Below are 25,039 nucleotides of genomic sequence, written 5' to 3' on the forward strand. Positions count from 1 at the left end.
TTCACCTCTGATAACTGCTAGTATGTTTTCTGTATCTATGAGTTTTTGTTCCTGTTTTGTTACATTCATTGACATTTGTTTCATTTTTTTGGATTTAAGTGGAAAAATACAGCATGTGTCTTTCTCTGCATGCAGTTTTTGTTTTTTTAATTTAAAATTTAGTGCTCTCTATCAGTGAATTCAGGTATTAAGTATCAGTTCACCAGTCCAACGACTTTATGTTATTCTGTGTATTAAATTTTAAGGACTAGGATTTTTAGGGCAGGGAGAAATAGGTATTGATCTCCAGAGACACCAACTTCTAAAAATAAAGATTTGTTTGCCCTTTGTGCTTTTTTCTAGAACAACGATCAGACACTGACTCAGAGGGCGAGAAATATGGTAAGTCAGTCTGGGTGCTAAGTATTAAGTTTGTCTAAGAATGCTTTATGACAGTCTATTGCAAATACACGATTCTTTCAAACTCTAGGAATGCCTAATCTTTAGTTGATAAAGACTAATTGCTGATGAACACTTTTTGGGTTCTTTCATGTGGCTGATTTCTACCTCCTGAAGGAGTTCCCTCTCTTCAAAGTTATAAAAGAATCCCCAAGGAAGAACATCATATATCTACTATGTTTCCTGACCTCAGTTCATCCCATACATGTTGATTTCTTCTGGTCCTTCCATCCCAGTTTATGACTTTGACACATGTGTCTTATTTACATCTTTTTCTGATCAAGATCTCCACTGTCAACCTTCTTGGATGTTTCATGACACCCTGAGTGTCTTAGCCAATCCTCTTCATTTTGTAGCACCTGATTTGCTCCTCAGTCAGCCCTTGATAGTCAAGTCTTGCTACTCCAAGGGTGGACCAACAGCCTGGGTGTTATCACCTGGGAGTTTGTGAGGAATGCAGAATCTCAAGGCCTGCCCCAGACTTAATGAATCAGAATCTGCATTTTCACAAGATCCTTAGTGATTCATGCAAATGAAAGTTTGAACCACACAGGCTTTAAAAATTGTTTTCCATGTATGCACTCCCATTGCCCCTGAGAGCTACAGATAAGTACTTTTCTGCTGTAACTTCCAACATTACTTGGGTTCCAAATCATCAACTAAAAAGATGAGCGTATATGTACCTCTATTCTCAAAGCCACTTTTTGGACTCTTGTGTAATTTAATTTTACCTGTGTAGATTCTATTATTTATTATGCTGTATAGCATTTTAGAGTTCTCAAATTTCCCTCACACAGATTTTATTTGATCACACATGGTCCTATAAAGTGGAAAGATAGGTAATATAATCTTTTGTAGAGGCTATATTATAAATTTCTAGTTGTGATTTTCTAACCTTAGGTTGGGAAAAGATCTGTGTCAGAAGATATTTTTTTCCTACTTTACAGAAAAATAGAAGTCAAGCCTTTGGGGGCTACCAGAAATCAGTCAGTTATTCTGACTAAAAATGTATCATAATTCAAAATCGTGTTTTACTGCTCAGTATGATCAGTTTGGAGAAGGAAATGGCAACCCACTCCAGTATTCTTGCCTGGAGAATCTCCATGGACAGAGGAGCTTGGGAGGCTACAGTTCAAAGGGTTGCAGAGTTGGACATGACTGAGCAACTAAGCATGCATGTATGCATGATCAGAGTTACCTTTTCATTTGCAAGCCTTGTTTGTCTTAATTAAAGTAAAGTAATTTGCATCCATGCAAAATTTTAATAGAATTTTTAAATAAAAATAATATTCAATTCTTCAACCCCTTTTTATTAAAAAAAAGAAAAACCCATATATATATATATATATCTATCTTTAACATTGTTAGTTTTATTTCTCAGAATAATTTCTACCTAATCTAATTTTACTTGGGTCAAATTATGTTTCCACAGTGTCAAAATGCCAGGGTTAAAATGTTCTGCTGTACTTTTAATTGCTACATTTTTTTCCCCTCAGTCAGGCTGTGAGTGTTAGCTAGAGCTGTAACAATGGAAAATTATTGCTATAAGTTTGACTTCAAGTGGAAATTCCAGAAAGCCTAGAGGCATCTTGCAGGGAGCAAATGTAAATTTAAGGGCAAAGGACACATTTTCTTCAGGCAAAATGTGTCAAATTGACTTCCTGGGAAAGAGTTCTCTCCTTACCTTGGAGCTTTTATTTCACTTGGCAACCCAAGCTGGCTTCCTTTCTTTCCATAGCATTGAGTGCCTCTTGGCACAGAATATTGCAATCAGCTATTCCACATCTATGTGAACAAGAGCCTTTGGAAGCAGAAACTGATTACAAAATATGATTTCCTCACACAATTCAACAGGACACTCTTTATTTTAGTTTTTGATAACTTGGTTTAAGTAACTGAAATGTATATATCTTGCATTATTAATTCTTGAAATAGCTTGGACTTTGCCTGCCTACTCTTCCAAATTATAAATATTAAACATAGATAAAGGTGGCTATTCTGGAATGACATTCATTTTATTTCCCAAATGTCTTTTTATTTTGGCATTTTCTTGAGAATCAGGAAGGCTGAGTGTCATGGATTTTAGAATACTACTTGGGTCTTTCGGAGGGTTGACATGACAACAACAGTAATAATAAAATATTTTCATAGCACTTACTAAGTGCTGGATACTGTTCTAATTGCTTTACGTATGTGAATTTACTTAATCTAGTCTTTGAGATTGGTTTCATTTCCCCCATTTTACAGTTGAGAAAACTGAGGCTTAGAGAGGTTAAGTAACTTGCGAAAACTAGCACAGTAAAAATCTGACACAAACTGCATAAAGTTTTCTATTTTAAAAAAGACTTTGTAATTAAAAACAAACTTTTGATTTCCTCACCTTAGGAAATGAGGTGAGCCTGTAATTTTCCATTGACATATCCTTGTTGCCCATAAGTAGATACAGAAGTTTGAAGTATTGATAAAAGTGAATCCAACTGGAAAACTGAAGTGATTTCTCCACGTGGGACTGAGACCACAGCCTCAATCCCCTTTCCCAGTAGACTTCTTAGTTTAGGTCTTCTTTATAGCACATGCAGTATATTCACTCATATAACCAACATAACTGGTCATACTATTAAGGAGTTCATGGGGACAAACTACATTCAGTCAAGATTTGTTAAACACTCTATTTTTTATTACTTAAACAGGGAAATTACATTTTCCCTCCCATTCCTGCTTCTGTCCGTCTCTGTCAGCACTGATTCCTTTCAATAGCCTCCCTCATTCTCACTCAGATCCCATGTCAAAGCTTCTCTTTCGAGTGGTGCTCAGCTTCCTGTTTGATCTCTGCAGGAAACCAAGGTTCATCTCTGAATTTCGGTTGAATGTTCTGACTACAGCTGTATGTTACAATCTCTAGAAGGGTTGCTCTGGTTTGAATGTTATTCCTGCTGTCCCCTGTGTACAGTTTATAAGACTGACTCTGGTTTTCTAGTGGTTCTACATTCTCTCTACTTTGGATCAGAGCAGTGTGGGTAGACTGTATTCTGCAATTTCAATTTCTTGATTTTTGGCAGTTGTAGGCACTTTTATTCAACAAGCATTTATTCAGGATCCATCATATGCCAGAGGTTTAGAGGCTGAAGGAACCTTGAGGATCATCTTCAGTATCTTCCTTTTATAGGTGAAGGGTTGAAGTTCAGAGGGTTTAAAGGGCTTCCCTCAGATTGTTAGTGCTGGGCCAGGATTAGACCCAGATCTTAGAATCTGTGCTCTCTCAACACCACGTTTTTCAGCCTTTACACTTTTAATTTGAGGGATATGGTTATTCTTAGATTTCCATAATATTCTTAAATTTCCCCTAAAAGCTTAAAAATATTAGTAAGTATCTCCTTGCTTTTGTAACCAGATAGCTAGGATGCCTATTAAAGCAAAACTGGTTGCAAAATTGGTCCAGATCCCTACCTTATGTTTCCAGAGATTCATAGTATATTTTTGAATATTACCAAGAGTTCCCACCCATTTATTTCTCTACTTGTGTAACTTCATGTTTGCATTTTATCCCAGTTTAATTTGCTCTTGTAGGATAAGGTGAGAGCAAAGCACATTAGCACAAAGACAAGAGATGAGTACTCACTCTATAAATTGCATGGAAAGGGGCACCTTTAGGCATTTATAAGCACACATCCTTGAATATTTTTGTAATGGTTGAGAATATTCTGATAAATATACTACCTGAGGCTAGTTGAAGAGATGAAAAAAGTAATAAAAGAGGGGAACTGTTTAAAGTAAAAGAAATTCCAATTAACAAATCCTTAAAACATTATACTCTTCTTTCTAAAATATTAATTTCAGATGTAGATAGGCATAAGTGTACATTATAGCCTATGCATACAAAGAGCCCAGAAACTCTTTCTATTCTCCTGAAAATGAAGGAGACCCTACGATGTTCATTTTTGAGCTTGATATTCTTTTCCAGATGACCAGGCCTGCCTTAACACCAGAGGGTGGAACACTGAGGAATATAATTTTTCTATTCATTGAAGAAAGCTCTTCAGTTAGAACCACTCTTAGCAGAAAAAAAAGCTAAGCTACTCAATTTTATTTTTAAACATAGATAAATAGTATCTTAGCAGCTCAGAACTTGCTGAGAAAACTGGATTGCTTAAACTGGAAAGTGCAATTGAGGTTTGAGAATATGAGCTGGAAGCAGGACATGGCTAAGCAACTGGAAAACTTCAAGTGGAAACCTGGTAATTGGTTAACCTGTGCTTAGTGGCTCAGTCATGTCCGACTCTTTGTGACCCCACTGACTGTAGCCTGTCAGGCTCCTCTGTCCACGGGGATTCTCCAGGCCAAAATACTGGAGCGGGTTGCCATACCCTCCTTCAGGGGATCTTCCTGACCCAGGAATCAGACCTGGGTTTCCCGCATTCCAGGTGGATTCTTTACCATCTGAACCACCAGAGAAGCCCATGTTAATGTAATACTTATCAGATTATTTATTTTATACCAAAGTATATAAGTGGTAAGAAGACAGAAATGAATCACTCTTGCTTTCTTTGAATATTGTCTATAAAACCATAAGAATAAGAGAGATGTGTGCCCGCAAAGAAAATTTCCATTGAACTCTAGTTTAGTATTGCTGACAGAGTTTAATGTGTATCTAACTGGTTGGTACACTTCATGTTCCATACATAAACCTCTTTGTTATAGGATAGACTGTGGCAGAGTGTGGAAACAATAAACACAGGAAACGTTCTTATAGTTGCATATCCCTCAGGAAGCAGAATTCCTTTTAACAATAATAGATAATAATAAACAATAATAATTAACTTCTTGGAATACATTTTCAGGACATTTGATTTTGAGCATTCAAAATACCAATTTGTCCTGAATTTGTGAGTGTCATGTGTGTGTGTGCATTGGTGTGTATGTGATGGCATGTGAGAAAGGGAGAGCCAAAGTCAATTTTGTTATGATATCAAGGTTAAAGTAGATTTTGCAAACACATCTTCCAGAAAAACTGAGTTGATGCCACCTAAGTCAGAGCTCATTAGGACTACAGAACAAATAATTACTCAAGTCAGTGATTATGATAAGAACCTTGACCTGATTGGTCAAATGGTCTTGTTAAATGTGATGCTTAGCAGGAGGCCTTCTTTTTTTCTTGGTTCCTCTGTAAGATAATTCTGGTTAAAGCAACATTTCCTGATACTACTGACATTTTACTCAAATACCTGGGTTAGTGATACACTAGCCTAAATAAATATTCAAAAAATTGTTAGTTATTTGTTAAACTTTTATAGACCTAGTTAAATACTCTTCTGCAAATGTAGAAATCAATGTATCCCTTAAGCATAGGGAACATGATGTCAAGGTGCAATGCAAAAAATTTGGCTTTTTATATAATTAACATCTTAAGCTGAGTCTTAATTTTATAAAGTATACCATTGGCACAGTAATCTCTATTGATACTTTAAATATACTAAATATGACATACATGCTTATACTCATACCAGTTTCCTCTTTGCTTCACATATTCACTGCATTTTGTTTTGTTTTGTTTTAAAAATAATTTATTGAAATATAGTTGATTTACAATGTGGTGTTGATTTCTGCTGTACAGCAAAGTGATTTATATATTTATACACATTTTTTTTCCACATTCTTGTCTATTATGGCTTATCACAGGATATTGACTATAGTTCCCTGTGCTGTACAGTAAGGCTTTGTTGTTTATTTATCCTATATATAATAGTTTGCATCTGCAACCCCAACCTCCCCCTCCATCCCCCCACCCTTCGCAACCACAAGCCTGTTCTCTATTTACTACATCTTAATTTACACCATTTCAAGCATTTTTCCTCCTAAAGAATCTGTTGGAGAACCTTGACTGCTCAAACTCATACCTGTTTTCTGTTCTGTTCTTCTCTTTGAATGTTTCCTAAGTACTTAAACTATGAATCGGGTACAGTGTCTCATATGAAATAAAGTAGCTCATAGAGTAAAAAGCTTTCAAAGAAACAATCTAGAATTGTGGGTGTATGCATGTATGTTTGTGTGTGTTTAAGAAGAAGAACACTAGAAACAGATGAGTGTAAAAGTCATATTAAAATTTATTTATTTTGGCTGCATGGGCTTTTCTCTAGTTTCAGCAAGCAGGGGCTACTCTCTGGTTTTGCTGCGTGGGTTTCTCATTGCAGTGGCTTCTCTTGTAGAGCAAAGGCTCTAGGGCTCATGGGCTCAGCAGTTGCAGCTCCCTGGCTCTAGAGCACAGGCTCTAGCTATGGCACATGGGCTTAGCTGCTCCACAGCATGTGGGATCTTCCTGGACAGAGATTGAACCCATGTCTCCTGAATTGGCAGGAGGATTCTTTACCACTGAGCCACCAGGCAGGCCCCAAAGTCATATTAAATTTTAAAGTCAAGTTTGTTGTCCTTAAAACTCCTGAAGTTCTGGAGTGGGTTTTCTGGAAACGGTGTGTGACATTACGTATTCAATCATACTTGTTGGTTTTTCTAATGAGATTTGAGAACAGAGTTAAATTCAAATTAGTAAGAAAGATAAAACTAGCTGATCTGAATAAATCTCTAAGCTAGCTATCACCATATTTACACAGTGATTCACCGTTTCCTCGACACACTGAATTTCTTCATCCTAGATTTTTCTTTCTTCACCCACTGAGCCCAGGCTCTCACCAAATCTAACTCAAAGGCCAGCCCCTTTATTTGAAGGCTTTCCTGGTATCTTCAGCAGAATGTGAATTGTCCTTCCTTCACATTTCCCAAGGCCTTTGTTATACTAGCCTTCAAGCACTCTTGTTGTTGTTCCTGAGTTACAGTATTGATGTATTTCTACTTCTACACTGAGATTTCCTTCACAGAAGGAGTTTTGTTTCTTATTCATCTTGAGCCCCACAGTGGAAGTGCTCAAGTGAAATAAAATCAATTCTATCCAATACTTGGGCTTCACAGGTTGCTTAGTGGTAGTGTATCTGCCTGCCAGTGAAGGAGACACAAGAGACGTGGGTTTGATCCCTGGGTCGGGAAGATCCTGTGGACGAGGGCATGGCAACCCACTCCAGTATTTATGCCTGGAGAATTCCATGGACAGAGGATCCTGGTGGGCTACAGTCCATGGGGCCACAAAAAGTCGGGCATGACTGAGTGACTGAGTGCTAGTTCAATACTCAGAGAAAAATATTCAGAGGTCAAAGTCAATTTAAAGGAAAGTTTTTTTTTTGTCAGGACACATTATATTTTATGGGCACTAGGTCAGTGAAGAGTATTCCAGGTTGCCTGAGCCTGAGTTCAGGAGGCTTTGGAGCTGGTCATTTTGGTGGCTGGAAGGGCACCGGATGCTAAAGTCAAGAGAGGAAGGTGTAAAGGTGATCCTTTCCTTTCTCTCAAGTCTCACTAGTAAAGTAAAGGAAGGCAGAGTGAGTGGCATGGATATGGGAATTAAAATTGAGCTGGCCTGTTAGGAGATCAGTGGGGAAGGAGTAGGACAATTTTTATTGAAGATCTATGATGTATTGGACATGTTACACATGGTATTTAAGGTAAAACTGTAATAATCATAATGCTTTCTCACATTTATGGAAATATCTCATACTTTTTATAAATGACTTCATATCATGATCTCACTTGATTTTTCAAGCCATGGCATAGGTAGTGTATCAATTGCATCCTTCCTTTTACAGAAACTAAGGTATGAAAGGGCAAAATTTGTTCAAAGTTACATACTGAGTCAGAGACATAGGATTGAATATAAACTTTGTTTTTCTGTTTCTTGTTTGACTCTCTACTACATCTTTTTTATGTTATAAAACCAACAATGTAGTTTTTAATTATTTTATACAGCTGTCTTTTAAATCAGTTAAGAGCTTTTTATTTCTTCATGTGCATCAACACTGGTTTTATTTTGGGAAATATTTTATTGTGGGAGATTTTTGTTTATAAAACAGAATATCATAATTTAAAAGTTTTAACTAAATATATATTGCTAAATAAATAAGCACATCTTACTAATCTCTCACTTATGACTCTAACCAATTATAGAGTGGGGAGGAGTGAACTTTAGAAAGTAGATATACTTGTAATAACCTATAATGGAAAAGAACCTGAAAAAGAATATATATATATATATACCTGAATCACTTTGCAGTACATTTGGAAGTAACATGCTTTGTAAATCAACTATACTTCAATAAAAAGAAGTAGATATAAGTTTCAGAGGTAATGGGGGAGTATATCTCAGTCTTTGTCTACTGATTTTAAAGCTGGCCTGTGTGGAAGAGGGAGTTACCAGGTGGCTCAGTGGTAAAGAAACTGCCTGCCAGACAAGAGATGCAGGTTCAATCCCTGGGTTGGGAAGATCCCCTGGGGAAGGAAATGACCACCCACTCCAGTATTTTTTCTTGGAAACTCCAATAGATTCAGCTTGGCAGGTGATAGTCCATGGGATCAAGAAAGAGTAGGACACGACTTAACAGCTCAACAACAGAAAAGTGAAAGACGGTAGCAGACTCTCATCATCTTGGCATAGAAAAGATGTCCGTCCAAAACTTCTTTTTACTTGAGAATATAAAGCTACCTAATAGAACTGAGTCAAAAATAAATGTCTTAGAAATTATAGACTTCCTGGAAGAAAGAGACCTAGAAGGTTTTAATTAAGAATTCAAGAGTTGATTGGACCACTAGATGACCAATGGATTTTTTGAACACTATTAGCTACCAGAGAAGGAAATGGCAGCCCACTCCAATATTCTTTTTTTTTTTTCTTCTTTAATAAATTTATTTATTTTAGTTGGGGGCTAATTACTTTACAATATTGTAGTAGTTTTTGCCATACATTGACATGAATCAGCCATGGGTTTACATGTGTTTCCCATCCTGAACCCCCCTCCCACCTCCCTCCCCATCCCATCCCTCTGGGTCATTCCATTGCCCCAGCCCTGAGCATTTGTCTCATGCATCGAACATGGAATGGTCCACTCCAGTATTCTTTCCTGGAGAATTCCATGAACAGAGGGGCCTGATGGGCTATAGTCAATGGGGTCACAGGGAGTCAGACATGACTGAGTGACTAAACAGCTATCTACCTTAAATTAGGTATCATCCCATTAATAATAAAGCTTTGGGAATGATTGGAATTGGGCTATAACTTGAGTTATCTTCAAAATGCCTAAAACACCCCCTTGTGCACAGCTGTGCTGACCTCTACATAAAGCTGCTCTAAAGGGTGCCACCTCCATCCTCTAAGAGCCTTTTCTGATGGCACTGAAATAATCAGGTGAATTTAATGGCAAAAGTAACAACTGCAGTGATTCTACAGATAGGTTCTCTGTGTGTTCTTCAGAAGTAGAAACTTTAAAATCTCTCTAAAGTAATTCACTTATTTCAAAAAGTACTAATGGGAGGAAAGATTGTATATTAATTACAGGCCTTTGAGGCAAATAAACTGTAAAAGAAGAATCATCCTTAGAAGAGCGTGGCAAATCTTACGCTATATTATTTCTTTATTTTGAATTTTTTAAAAATTGAAATATAATTGCTTTACAAAACTGTGTTGGTTTCTGCCAAATATCAACATGAATCAGCCATAGGTATACATATATTCCCTGCCTCTTGAACCTCCCTTCCAACTTCTTCCCATCCCACCCCCCTGGGTTGTTGCAGAACCCTGGTTTAAATTATTATTTCTTCTTGATGAACCTGAGGCTGGAGTTTGCACCCATCCTTGGCTGCCTCAGCAGTTCAGTTCAGTTCAGTTCAGTTGCTCAGTCGTGTCCGACTCTTTGTGGCCCCATGAATTGCAGCATGCCAGGCCTCCCTGTCCATCACCAACTCCCAGAGTCTACACAAGCCCATGCCCATCGAGTCGGTGATGCCATGCAGCCATCTCATCCTCTGTCATCCCCTTCTCCTCCTGACCCCAATCCTTACCAGCAATAGGGTCGTTTCCAATGAGTCAACTCTTCACACGAGGTTGCCAAAGTATTAGGGTTTCAGCCTCAACATCAGTCCTTCCAATGAACACCCAGGACTGATCTCCTTTAGGATGGACTGGTTGGATCTTCTTGCAATCCAAGGGACTCTCAAGAGTCTTCCCCAACACCACAGTTCAAAAGCATCAATTCTGCGGCGCTCAGCTTTCCTCATTGTCCAACTCTCACATCCATACATGACCACTGGAAAAACCATAGCCTTGCCTACACAGACCTTTATTGGCAAAGTAATGTCTCTGCTTTTAAATATGTTATCTAGGTTGGTCATAACTTTCCTTCCAAGGAGTAAGCGTCTTTTAATTTCATGGCTGCAATCACCATCAGCAGTGATTTTGGAGCCACAAAAAATAAAGTCTGACACTGTTTCCACTGTTTCCCCATCTATTTCCCATGAAGCGATGGGACCAGATGCCATGATCTTATTTTTCTGAATGTTGAGCTTTAAGCCAACTTTTTCACTCTCCTCTTTCACTTTCATCAAGAGGCTCTTTAGTTCTTCTTTACTTTCTGTGATAAGGGTGGTGTCATCTACATATCTGAGGTCATTGATATTTCTCCCAGCAATCTTGATTCCAGCTTGTGTTTCCTCCAGCCCAGCGTTTCTCATGATGTACTCTGCATGTAAGTTAAATCAGCAGGATGACAATATACAGCCTTGACGTACTCCTTTTCCTATTTGGAACCAGTCTGTTGTTTCATGTCCAGTTCTACTGTTGCTTGCTGGCCTGCATACAGATTTCTCAAGAGACAGGTCAGATGGTCTGGTATTCCCATCTCTTTCAGAATTTTCCACAGTTTATTGCGATCCACACACAGTCAAAGGCTTTGGCATAGTCAATAAAGCAGAAATAGATGTTTTTCTGGAACTCTCTTGCTTTTTCGATGATCCAGCGGATGTTGACAATTTGATCTCTGGTTCCTCTGCCTTTTCTAAAACCAGCTTGAACATCTGGAAGTTCACGGTTCACGTATTGGTGAAGGCTGGCTTGGAGAATTTTGAGCATTACTTTACTAGCGTGTGATATGAGTACAATTGTGCGGTAGTTCGAGCATTCTTTGGCATTGCCTTTCTTTGGGATTGGAATGAAAACTGACCTTTTCCAGTCCTGTGGCCACTGCTGAGTTTTCTAAATTTGCTGGCATATTGAGTGCAGCAGTTTCACAGCATCATCTTTCAGGATTTGAAATAGCTCAACTGGTATTCCATCAATTCCACTAGCTTTGTTCGTAGTGATGCTTTCTAAGGCCCACTGGTCTTCACATTGCAGGATGTTTGGCTCTAGGTGAGTGGTCACACCATCTTGATTATTTGGGTCATGAAGATCTTTTTTGTACAGTTCTTCTGTGGATTCTTGCCACCTCTTTTTCATATCTTCTGCTTCTGTTAGGTCCATACCATTTCTGTCCTTTATCGAGCCCATCTTTGCATGAAATGTTCCCTTGGTGTCTCTAATTTTCTTGAAGAGATCTCTAGTCTTTCCCAATCTGTTGTTTTCCTCTATTTCTTTGCATTGATCGCTGAGGAAGGCTTTCTTCTCTTTCCTTGCTATTCGTTGGAACTCTGCATTCAGATGGGGATATCTTTCCTTTTTTCCTTTGAATTTCACTTCTCTTCTTTTCACAGCTATTTGTAAGACCTCCTCAGACAGCCGTTTTGCTTTTTTGCCTTTCTTTTCCATGGGGATCATCTTAATCGCTGTTTCCTGTACAATGTCACGAACCTCTGTCCATAGTTCATCAGGCACTCTGTCTATCAGATCTAGTCCCTTAAATCTATTTGTCACTTGCACTGTACAATCATAAGGGATTTGATTTAGATCATACCTGAATGGTCTAGTGGATTTCCCTGCTTTTTTCAATTTAAGTCTGAATTTGGCAACAAGGAATTCATGATCTGAGCCACAGTCCGCTCCTGGTCTTGTTTTTGCTGACTGTATAGAGCTTCTGCATCTTTGGCTGCAAAAAATATAATCAATCTGATTTTGGTGTTGACCGTCTGGTGATGTCCACGTGTAGAGTCTTCTCTTGTGTTGTTGGAAGAGGGTGTTTGCTATGACCAGTGCGTTCTCCTGGCAAAACTCTATTAGCCTTTGCCCTGCTTCATTCTGTACCCCAAGGCCAAATTTGCCTGTTACTCCAGGTGTTTCCTGACTTCCTACTTTTGCATTCCAGTCCCCTACAATGAAAAGGACATCTTTTTTGGGTGTTAGTTCTAAAAGGTCTTGTAGGTCTTCATAGAACTGTTCAACTTCAGCATCTTCAGTAGAAATGTCTATTGGCAGGAATATCACTGAAATAACCCAAGTGACTAGAGAGTGTTTGAGAACTGTACACATTCCCCCTGACTTGTGAATTCATTTTCATTGTCTCCTCTGTAGAAGGCAAGTTTGAAATCTGGCAGGTAGTCAAGGTTTTAAAATATGAAAGCATAGCACTTTTTAAGTCAGTTTTATGATGCGTTCTGGTCAATAGTTGCATGTGCAGCATTATGAAAAGCTGAACTGGCTTCAGTCTGTGTTAGAGAGTGAATAAAAAATAGTGACATAGGTAACTAAAAAGACTGCTGTAGGTGACATTCCATTATTTGTTCATAACCAATATTTAATCAGCAGATGCTATGACTCAGAATTGCTGTTCAGAGTAGCAGGGCATATATTAGTGGAGAAAACAAAGCCCTTACCCTCTTAGAGCTTATATTCTAATGGAAAAGATAGACAATAAATAAAACAACTTTCCAACTTCTCCAAAAGTGGTTCTACCAGTTTTCCTTCTCACTCACAGTGTATGAGATCTCATTATTTCATGTCTTCTGTCAGCATCATATTATCAAGCTTTTTACTTTTTACAAGTGTTTTGGGGTTATATAGTTCTTTCTTTTTGTGGTTTTTGTTTATATCTGCTGTATTATTAATGAGATGGAATTGTTAAATTGCTCTGTCATGTCCGACTCTTTGTGACCCCATGGACTGCAACATGCCAGGCTTTGCTATCCTTCACCATCTCCTGGAGTTTGCTCAAACTCATGTCCATTGAGTCAGTGATGCCATCCAGCCATCTCATCCTCTGTCATCCCCTTCTTCTCCTTCTTTGATCTTTCCCAGCATTAGGGTCTTTTCTAATGAGTCAGCAATTTGCATCAGGTGGCCAAAGTATTAGAGCTTCAGCATCAGTACTTCCAATGAATATTCAGGACTGATTTCCTTTAGGATTGACTGACTGGACCTCCTTGCAGTCCAAGGGACTCACAAGAGTCTTCTCCAGCACCACAGTTCAAAAGCATCTGTCCTTTGGCACTCAGCGTTCTTTATGGTCCAACTCTCACATCCATACATGACTACTGGAAAAACCATAGCTTTGACTAGATGGACCTTTGTTGGCAAAGTAATGTCTCTGCTTTTTAATATGCTGTCTAGGTTTGTCATAGCTTTTATTCCAAGGAACAAGTGTCTTTTAATTTCATGGCTTCAGTTACCATCTGCAGTGATTTTGGAGCCCAAGAGAATAAAGTCTTCACTGTTTCCAGATCACTACTTTATTATTTATTGACCATTTTGATTTCCTCCTCTGAAGTCCCTACCCAAGTCCTTTGCTCACTTTTCCATGAAGTTTTTGGTCAGTCTTTTTCTCTTTGAGCCACAGGACTTCTTTACATACTCTGAGTATTAGTAATTCAGTGTTATAGGTGTTACTAGCATCCTCTGTGAATGTGTTATCCCACTTTTTAGTGAGTCTTTTGAAAACAGAATTTCTTCTTTTTATTGTAGTTAAATTTATCATTTATTTCCCTTGTATCTAGTCCTTTTTTTCCTATTGCTCAATAAATCTCTCTGAGGCTTTATAATTTTATCTTTCACTTTAAGTTTTTCTATCTAGAATCAACTTTCATGTCTGATGTGAGGTAGCAGTCCAAACTGATTATTATTTTTTTCCTTGTGTATATCCATTGTTCTATCACATTTATTGAAAAGAATGTACATCCATAGGGGTTTTATGACCTGTTTTATCATAGTATTTGATACAATACTGAGAAAGCATGTTAAAATATCCTACTGTGTGAATTTGTCTTTTTTTTCTGGTAGTTCTATACAGGTACATTTAAAATTTCATTAATTTCATGTGATTGAAACTGTTACAGCATTCTGGTTAATTGAAACTTTTATCATTATGACGCGCCCCTCTTTATGCTGGTAATGCTTTTTACTGTAATCTCTGTTTTCAGAGACTACATACAACTCCTTTTTTTTGGTTATGATTTATATGCCACATCTTTTTTCATCCGTTTACGTCAACTTTCTTATATTCTTATTTTTGGATATGCATACAGCGTATAGTTGGAATTTTTTTTTTTATCTAGTATGACAATTTTTATTTCTCACAGGCACATCTAGTCCATTTGTAGTATATGTAATTGTCAATATATTTGAGTTTATATATGTCTTTTCTGCTACAACAAAATATCAGACTGGGTGGCTTAAACAACATACATTTTTTTCTCACAATTCTGGTGGCTGGAAAGTCCAAGATCAAGGTGCTGGCTGATTTGGTTCCTGGTGAGAGCCTTCATTCTGGCTTGATGCTGTTTGCCTTCTCATTGTGTCTCCACATGGCAGAGCGAGTTGGCTCTGGTCTGTCTTCCTCTTTTTGCATGTGTGCGTGTCCAATTGCTCAGTCAGGTCTGACTCTTTGCGACCCTTGGACTGTAGCCTGCCAGTTTCCTCTGTCCATGGACTTCTCCAGGAAAGAATAGTGGAGTGGGTTGCCATTTCCTATTCCAGGGGATCATCCCAACCCAGAGATCAAACCCACACCTCCTGTGTCTCCTGCATTGGCAAGTGGATTCTTTAGTACTGCACCACCTGGGAAGCTCCTTCCTCTTCTATGAGGACATTAATCCTATTGTGGGGGTCCCAGCTTCATGGCTTCATCTAAGACCCTTCTTCCTGATAGTATCATATTGAGTGCTGGGACTTCAATATATGAATTTGAGGAGAACACAAGGATTCAGTCCTTTGACAATATGCATCACCTTATATATGTATACCTTACTTTTCAAAAGTTCACTTTACACCTCTTTGCTTTTTATGACAGACTTATATTTGTATCTGTTTTCAGTAACTGAAAGATATCAGAAGATGATTTTCACTTTGGCAAAAAGAGATGAAAAGTGGAAATAGTGTTCAGCACTTGTTTTGAATGCACCTCTTATAGAGGCAGCAGGCATTCTAGGCAGCGAGAGTAGCACACCAGGCTCCTTCCTCAGTGTCTCAGCATCACACTGCCACAGCTTTAAACTGTGCTTGTGAGCATCAGTGCTTTATCTCAATTTACTTTGTGCATCTATTAGCAACATGTGTCCTATGGTAATTGCTTCTTTGCTTAATGCCATTTTGGCTTACTAAAATTTTCATAGAAATGCTCTGCTTTTGGATAACAAGGGAAACCTGCATGGTATTTTTTCATTGCCTTAACTGTTCTATAAAGATTTTCTTCTCTTTCTTATCTGATTCTGGATTGGCTAATTTTTCTTATTCCAGTTTCCTTCCTATAATATTTTCAAAGTAATGCTTACCAATTCTGCTTTTTAAAATAATATAGCATACATGCTCATTAAAATTTAAAAGTCATTAATATTTTACTTCCTATTTACAGAATACAAAAGTGTACAATACTTCAAGTGCTTGATTACATTCTATAATTCTCATAATTTTCTCTTGTTTTATATAACCCCACATACTCTATTATTGTTGCTTTCTATAGCCACTGATTGTTCTCCCTTCTTAGGTGTTTAGTTTTCTTCTTTCATCAAAGACCTTCCATCTGACTTACTGTTTCTTCTTTCAGGAATATATATACTAAATATATTTCAGTGAGATGCTGCTAATGGCAAGCCTTCATGCTTTTTTTTTTTCTGAAAAATGTCTCTATTTCACCGTTTTTTGGGGAACACTAGACATAGGGACTCTGCATTCAGATGAGAATATCTTTCCTTTTCTCCTTTGCTTTTCGCTTCTCTTCTCTTCCGAGCTATCTGTAAGGCCTCCTCAGACAGCCATTTTGCTTTTTTTGCATTTCTTTTCCATGGGGATTTTCTTGATCCCTGTCTCCTGTACAATGTCACGAACCTCTGTCCATAGTTCATCAGGCACTCTGTCCATCAGGTCTAGCCCCTTAAATCTATTTGTCACTTCCACTGTATACTCATAAGGGATTTGATCTAGGTCATACCTGAATGGTCTAGTGGTTTTCCCTACTTTCTTCAATTTAAGTCTGAATTTGGCAATAAGCAGTTCATGATCTGAGCCACAGTCTGCTCCTGGTCTTGTTTTTGCTGACTGTATAGAGCTTCTCCATCTTTGGCTGCAAAGAATATAATCAATCTGATTTCAGTGTTGACCATCTGGTGATGTCCATGTGTAGAGTCTTCTCTTGTGTTGTCGGAATAGGGTGTTCACTATTACCAGTGCGTTCTCGTGGCAAAACTCTATTAGCCTTTGCCCTGCTTCATTCTGTACTCCAAGGCCAAACTTGCCTGTTACGCCAGGTGTTTCTTGACTTCCTACTTTTGCATTCCAGTCCCCTATAATGAAAAAGACATCTTTTTTGGGTGTTAGTTCTAGAAGATCTTGTAGGTCTTCATAGAACCGTTCAACTTCAGCTTCTTCGGCGTTACTGGTCGGGGCATAGACTTGGATTACTGTGATATTGAATGGTTTGCCTTGGAAACGAACAGCAAAGGAGAAAAGGAAAGATATTCTCATCTGAATGCAGAGTTCCAAAGAATAGCAAGGAGAGATAAGAAAGCCTTCCTCAGCGATCAGTGCAAACAAATAGAGGAAAACAACAGATTGGGAAAGACTAGAGACCTCTTCAAGAAAATTAGAGATACCAAAGGAACATTTCATGCAAAGATAGGCTCGATAAAGGACACAAATGGTATGGATCTAACAGAAGCAGAAGATATTAAGAAGAGGTGGCAAGAATACACAGAAGAACTGTTCAAAAAAGATCTTCATGACCCAGATAATCACGATGGTGTGATCACTCACCTAGAGCCAGACATCCTGGAATGTGAAGTCAAGTGGGCCTTAGAAAGCACCACTACGAACAAAGCTAGTGGAGGTGATGGAATTCCAGTTGAGCTATTTCAAATCCTCAAAGGTGATGCTGTGAAAGTGCTGCACTCGATATGCCAGCAAATTTGGAAAACTCAGCAGTGGCCACAGTACTGGAAAAGGTCAGTTTTCGTTACAATCCCAAAGAAAGGCAATGCCAAAGAATGCTCAAACTACCGCACAATTGCGCTCATCTCACATGCTAGTAAAGTAATGCTCAAAATTCTCCAAGCCAGGCTTCAGCAATACGTGAACCGTGAACTTCCAGATGTTCAAGCTGGTTTTAGAAAAGGCAGAGGAACCAGAGATCAAATTGCCAATATCCGCTGGATCATCGAAAAAGCAAGAGAGTTCCAGAAAAACATCTATTTCTGCTTTATTGACTATGCCAAAGCCTTTGACTGTGTGGATCACAATAAACTGTGGAAAATTCTGAAAGAGATGGGAATACCAGACCATCTGACCTGTCTCTTGAGAAACCTGTATGCAGGTCAGGAAGCAACAGTTAGAACTGGACATGGAACAACAGACTGGTTCCAAATAGGAAAAGGAGTACATCAAGGCTGTATATTGTCACCCTGCTTATTTAACTTCTATGCAGAGTACATCATGAGAAACGCTGGGCTGGAAGAAACACAAGCTGGAATCAAGATTGCCAGGAGAAATATCAATAACCCCAGATATGCAGATGACACCACCCTTATGGCAGAAAGTGAAGAAGAACTAAAGAGCCTCTTGATGAAGGTGAAGGAGGAGAGTGAAAAAGTTGGCTTAAAGCTCAACGTTCAGAAAACTAAGATCATGGCATCTGGTCCCATCACTCCATGGGAAATAGATGGGGAAGCAGTGGAAACAGTGTCAGACTTTACTTTTTTGGGCTCCAGAATCACTGCTGATGGTGATTGCAGCCATGAAATTAAAAGACGCCTACTCCTTGGAAGGAAGGTTTTGGCCAACCTAGATAGCATGTTTAAAAGCAGAGACATTACTTTGCCAACAAAAGTCCGTCTAGTCAAGGCTATGGTTTTTCCAGTGGTCATGTATGGATGTGAGAGTTGGACGGTGAAGAAAGCTGAGCGCCACAGAATTGATGCTTTTGAACTGTGGTGTTGGAGAAGACTCTTGAGAGTCCCTTGGACTGCCAGGAGATCCAATCAATCCATCCTAAAAGAGATCAATCCTGGGTGTTCATTGGAAGGTCTGATGTTGAAGCTGAAGCTCCAATACTTTGGCCACCTCATGCGAAGGGTTGACTCATTGGAAAAGACCCTAATGCTGGGTAGGATTGGGGGCGGGAGGAGAAGGGGACGACAGAGGATGAGATGGTTGGATGACATCACCGACTCGATGAACATGGGTTTGGGTAGACTCCGGGAGTTGGTGATGGACAGAGAAGCCTGGTGTGCTGCGATCCATGGGGTCGCAGAGAGTCGGACACGACTGAGCGACTGAACTGAACTGAACTGAGACATAAGGACACTAGATATCACTAGATGTAGACTTCTGTGCCCTTTCATTGTCCCTCTCCATCATTTCTGGTCTTTCTTTCTGGAAATCTGGTTTGACATATAGTAAAACTTCTCACTCTGTACTCAGTGTATCAACTATACTTTAATATTTTTTCATTCTTAGTTTCTTTGTGCTACATTCTGAATAATTTATTTTTACTTACTTTCTAGTTTGCCAATTGCCTCTACAGCTGTGTCTAATCTGATGCCAAACTTACTAAGTTTTACATTTCCTTTGCAGTATTTTCACTTCCAGATTTGATTTGATTCATTTTCAATTCTACAGAATAATTTTGTATACTTTTTCACAGTTAATTTCAAGCTTGTCTTTTTATTTATGAAAAATAGTGAGCATAGTTGTTTTATAATCTGGGACTAATGATTTAAATGTTTAAAGACTTTATTAGTCAAATTTTGTTGTGTGTTGATTATCTAGTTTTTTTTTTTTTTGTGGTGTCTTGTTTCCTTATATAATTTGCTTTTTTAATTGTGAGGTGCCTATTTCGTTAGAAAATTATTTGTGAGAATTCTTAGAATAAAGATGAATTTGAACAGAAGTCTATTATTGTCTGTCAGTTTCTTAGGAACCTGTACAGATTAATTTCACATACACTGCAAATTCAGATGAGAGTGTTTTCACCCATCTTACTGCCCAGTGTCACAGTAGCTTTCTGGAGGGTAAGGTCCATTTTATTCTGAGGGTATAGTCCTTTGAAGTTCCAGCTCAGCAGAGGAACAATTTCCTACTTGACTTTCCTGCTCATCTTGAGCAGTCTCTGGCCTCGATCTTCTGTCCCCTTTGCTCCTTGAATTTGCTAAGTTGGTAAGTATCCTTGGGTTTATCATGACTTTAGTGGTATTCTCCTCTCTCAGGGTTCTCACTTTCACTTTGATTTGAGCCTGGCATTTCTTCATTGTTTTGTCAGCTCTCCAGTGCTCAAAAAATATTCTTTAAACTTTGTATTTAGAATATTTAGTTGTTTTTATAGAAAGAGAGAAAGGAAAAACAGTTGAACCTCTCATACTTTTGGAATTGAAGCTAACAGATTTTCACTTCTAGATTTAATCTTCACAGTTTCATATTTCTACTGTCATGGCATGTCAGGGCTCCCTTGGTGGCTCCGATGGTAAAGAATCTGCCTGCAATGCGGGAGAACCAGGGTTCAGTCCCTGAGGAAGGGAATGGCTACCCGGTCCAGTATTCTTGCCTGGAGAATCCCATGGACACAGGAGCCTGGTGGGCTACAGTCCATGGGGTCTCAAAGAGTTGGACACAGCTGAGTGACTAACACACATATACAATCTCATGGCCAATTATTTAGTCAAGTCGTTGTCTTTCGTGCTAGATTTCCCTTCCCTAGTTTTTTCTCTCCCTTCTCTAAATCGGCACAGGATGTAAAAGAAATAAACCCCCAAAGTTTTCTTTTGACATTGAACTTAAAATGTGTTTACTCTCTTTGTGAAAAATCCATTCTAAGAGGAAAAAAATTCATGAGCATTTCTGCCTCACATATGTTCTATAGATTTTGCAAGCATGAAAACTGGGCTTTTTTATCTTTGACTTGATCCAAGGAGACAGGACTCCAGGAAGGAGTGAGATAAGTCCCCAGGCATCCATTCCAAGTGAATATCTTGTTCTGTAACACACCCCCACCCACAGCACTAAGAAGAGCATCAGTCTCTCTCTTTTGCTCTCTCTCTGAGTAGATTTAACAGTTTAGAGTGGATCATGGAGTATGATATATATCCCTGATGGCCGCTATTTCCCTGATGGTCATTATAAGCGACTAGTTTGACCAGTTGGTTAAAAACCATAGTTTACCACAATTTTTCCTCAGTTGTCTTACAAGTAGAAGCATCCACATGATACAGATTCTAACAGTGCACTCCATCTGCAGTTTTTATTTGTTGGTCATGATGCTTTGTGGGTAGAAATTATGCACTAAAATATGTTTTCGTTCCTACATTTGAGGCCCAGGAATAGGGATGTTTTTCCAGTGATTATTATCTTCCATCTTCTTGAGTTGTAGTAAAAGTCAGAGTTGATAAGCAGTTTAATTTTGTTCTCATAAATAACCTCTGGGTGATATGAGGAAGTAGAAAAGATGTTATCACCAGCTACCAAAATGCTTTATGCACTCATGATAAATTGACTAGTTCTTGCTATTTTTCTTTAGTAGTGTTTATTCTTAAGTTCACCAGAAGTCTTTTACTCAACTATAGTTTTAAAGATAATTTTCTCCTTTTTTGTTTTACAAAAGTTAACATTCATATTTATATAATGATGAAAACTATCATTTTCCCTAACCTTTATTCATTCACTGTGCTCTTGCCTGAACTCTGTAGATGGAAAGGCCAGATGAAGTCACTTATTTTTATTTTTAGGGTAAGTAAATATGCTCCTTGTTTCCTATCTCTGGTTGTGAAATTGTTCTTATAGTTTCTTGGAGGTATGGGAATAGGGCTTGGTATGCTAATGAAATATATAACCTATGAAAATGGGAAGAAAATAAGGAGTTGCTTCAGTGTAATTAGAGTATGTTATTGGTCTTTTTTTTTTTAAGTGCCTCATGTTGAGCAATAAAATACAAATATGGCTAGAAGGAAATACTAGAAAACCCAAGCTGTTAACCTTCAAACTCAATTCATGTTCTTGTTTGCTTCTAGACTGTTTTTAAATCAATATTGATTCATAATTTTATTTATTCTGAGAAGATGTGTAATTATCCAGTAATTCGTGGCTGTTCTATAGCACAAATTCAGTGCTTTGTCACAGTAGTCAAGAAAAATCATTTTTTCAGAAGTACATTTCCATTGCCCCCTAACCGTGCATCTTTCAGCATTGCCTATAAAACCAGTCTATTAGGAAGCAGCCTGAGTGTTTTATGTATGTTTTCTTTTGCTTGCTCAGTGGGCATGAGGTTGCTTTTTTTAGGTATTTCTTCTAAGGTTGACATTCTAACTAAATGTTAACAATTTGTGTTCATATAGGGCAGATTATGTCAAATGATGATGCAAGCTATTTAGAAACCAACCCTGTGGGTTTAAAGTGAAAGTGAAAAAGTTCCTCAGTCGTGTCCGACTCTTTGCAACCCCATGGACTATACAATCCATGAATTTCTCCAGGCCAGAATACTGGAATGGGTAGCTTTTTCCTTTTCCAGGGGATCTTCCCAACCCAGGGATCAAACCCAGGTCTCCTGCATTGCAGGTGGATTCTTTACCAGCTGAGCCCCAAGGGAAGCCCCCTAAAAAAATTATTTGAAAAAAAGATTAAAAAAAAAAATCTTAAAGCAAGAGATTTGACATTCCAGTGTTTTGTCATAGGGTGTTTTGTCATTCGTATGTTTAGGAAATTTTTCAATATAGGGGAAGAACAACCATCAAAAGATCATGCTACCATAGTATTGTTTGGTTTGGATCAGTGCTAAAGGAGTCTTATTTGCATTTCTGTTCATCTTGCCATGTCCAATGTGGGGTCATGTTTCTGCTCAAGAGGAGTTTCTGGAATGCACATCATTTTCTGCAGAGACATTGCCATCACGAGGTGATGAAGCATGGTACTATGCCCTTTCTTTCATGCCTACCAAGTGTACTCCTCTGCGGTGCTTCTGGAATTGCCTCATGTTCTCTCATTGCTACAGTCTCAGTCAGGCATCTACCACCATCTTATGTCTGAAATATGACAGCAATCTTCATGTTGGTTCCTCTGCCTTTGCTGTTCTGTTTCCTCTGCATCATGCAGAAGCATAAACATGTGACGATTGTATTACTTTCCCAGAAGACTTGAGGGGCTCTGTCAGTCCTCCAGCTCCGGATGGTGTGCATCATTCCCCTAACTGCTCTCGTAATCCTTCCCCCAGATTCTCTCTTTGCTCTGGCTCAGCATGTGCTTTTGTCCAGCTTTCCCAGGTGATACAAGATTCTATCCTTTAAGCATGCTCAAAATTTCTTTCTTTCAAAAAGTGATTTCATAAATGTTACACACAGCTTAGTCATTGAAAGCATTTAGAATTGTTGGTGTCACTTATAGTCAGTGTGACAATCCAACTAAAGTTGGGTTGCATCAATTCTGCACAGACTGACTTTCGTTATAAAGGTGATTTACATGTACTTTACTATTTTCCAGTTAGATGGTCATTCTGAAGGAAGAAATTGTTTCCTTCTTTTTTCATTTTGTACTTTTTGCTACTATCTATCATTTTATAAATGACAAAATGGAACTTCAGAGAGAAAAAAAGCAATTCTCTCAAGATCATACAGCTTGTAGTGGCAGAGATGACATTTGATGCCAGGTAATTTGATAGCAATTTTTACTCACCAGTATGGTACTGGCTCCCTTACTTCCTTTGTTAACTCCTACTGATCTTGACATTACAAAATGAATGATAAATTAGTGTTAGTGATAGGGGGAGTCATTTTTTTTATGTAAGTGCATTTTTAGGAGTCTATTAACTTGCTTTTAATACAATTTGAAACCTATCTAAAATAATTAGCTGATGATTGTCAAGATTGATTTCCTATTTGTATTTTTATAACCTAAATTAAAATAATTACTGTTAGTGTTAGTCTCTCAGTCATGTCCGACTCTTTGCGACCTCATGGACTGTGGTCCACCAGACTTCTCGGTCCATGGAATTCTTCATGTAAGAATACTGGAGCGGGTTGCCATTCCCTTCTCCAGGGAATCCTGTGACCCAGGGATTGAACCCAGGTCTCCTGCATTTCAGGCAGATACTTTACCACCTGAGCCACCAGGGAAGAGTTCACAATTACCTTGATATTATTTTTAAACTTACTCTATAAACATTTATTGAATGCCTATTATGTATACACCAGGTACTAAAGCAGATAATAGCAACAGAGCAATCTCCAAAGTCTAGTTTCTGCCCTAAATGACCTATCAATCCAATAGGAGGAATAGTCACATGTATTAGCTTCTTCTTGCTGCTGTAATGACTTAGCACAAATGAGGTGGCTTAAAATCACACAGACTTATAATTCTGGAGGTCAGAAGTCCACAGTAGGTCTCAGTGGACTGAAATCAAGGTGTCGACCGGGCTGCGTTATTTCCTAGAGGTTCTATGGGAAAGAGAATCAGTCTTCTTAAATTTCCACCTTCTAGAGGTTGCCACGTTCCTTGACTCATCACTCACTTCAGTCATCAAAGTCAGCAATGGCCAATCAAGTTTTTCTCATGTCGCATCACTTTGACCTTGTTTCCGTTGTCACATCTCCTTTGACTCTTCTGTCTCTCTTTTCCCTATTTAAGGACTCTTGTGATTATACAAGGCTCACCTAGATAATCCAGGATAATCTCTATGTCTTGTGATTTTCCACTTAACTAAATCTGCAAAGTCCCTTTTGCTGTGTAAGGTAACATAGTCACAAGTTTGGGGTTTAGGACATGAGCATCAATCTACCACATCATGTAAACAAACACCTTGTTGGTACAGTATACCACGTGCAACAATACAGTATACCACGTGCAATAATAGAAATATATGTCTCAGAGATGAATGGAATTAGCTACCATGAGGTAGGGACCAGTCAAGGTGGGCTCCACTTACTGGTATAGTGACCAGTAGAATATCTTTAGTCCTTGTCCTTCTTGACAATGAATGGGAAATTTGTGAGCAGAACTGTAGACTTCCTTTAGCCATTGCCAAGGGAATGAAGAGGAGAAAGTCATATTATTCAGAGAGCACTGTATAAAATACGAGCTTCCCTTGTAGCTCAGCTGATAAAGAATCTGCCTGCAATGCAGGAGATCCCTGTTCAATTCCTGGGTTGGGAAGATCCACTGGAGAAGGGAAAGGCTACCCATTCCAGTATTCTTGGGCTTCCCTGGTGGCTCAGCTGGTAGAGAATCCACTGTTCTTTACCAGCTGAGCCACTTTTGTAGGGGAACCATAGCAGTTCAGAGTTGCTAAAAGATCAAGTTTGAAGTGAGGGATGGTAGGAGATGAGGTGGATGAATGGGCCA

The 25,039-nt window shown here is 38.5% G+C and overlaps 1 protein-coding gene across 22 annotated transcripts in view; it reads left to right on the forward strand.

Annotated features, from left to right (window-relative positions):
- SLC44A5 (solute carrier family 44 member 5) overlaps window positions 1-25,039 on the forward strand; it is a 471,569-nt gene that overhangs the window by 265,778 nt on the left and 180,752 nt on the right. For 20 of the 22 annotated variants that reach the window (XM_081490175.1, XM_081490170.1, XM_081490185.1 and 17 more), the window contains one exon: window positions 343-381. In XM_081490175.1, the coding sequence (XP_081346301.1) occupies window positions 343-381 (39 nt within the window). Of the gene's footprint in view, window positions 1-342; window positions 403-25,039 lie in introns of all 22 variants that reach the window. The other 2 variants (XM_081490188.1, XM_081490187.1) reach the window with 1 other exon arrangement.

The sequence above is a fragment of the Giraffa tippelskirchi genome, chromosome 5 (genome assembly GCF_054371585.1).
Source record: "Giraffa tippelskirchi isolate mGirTip1 chromosome 5, T2T-mGirTip1v1.2.pri, whole genome shotgun sequence".
Taxonomy (NCBI): Eukaryota; Metazoa; Chordata; class Mammalia; order Artiodactyla; family Giraffidae; genus Giraffa; species Giraffa tippelskirchi.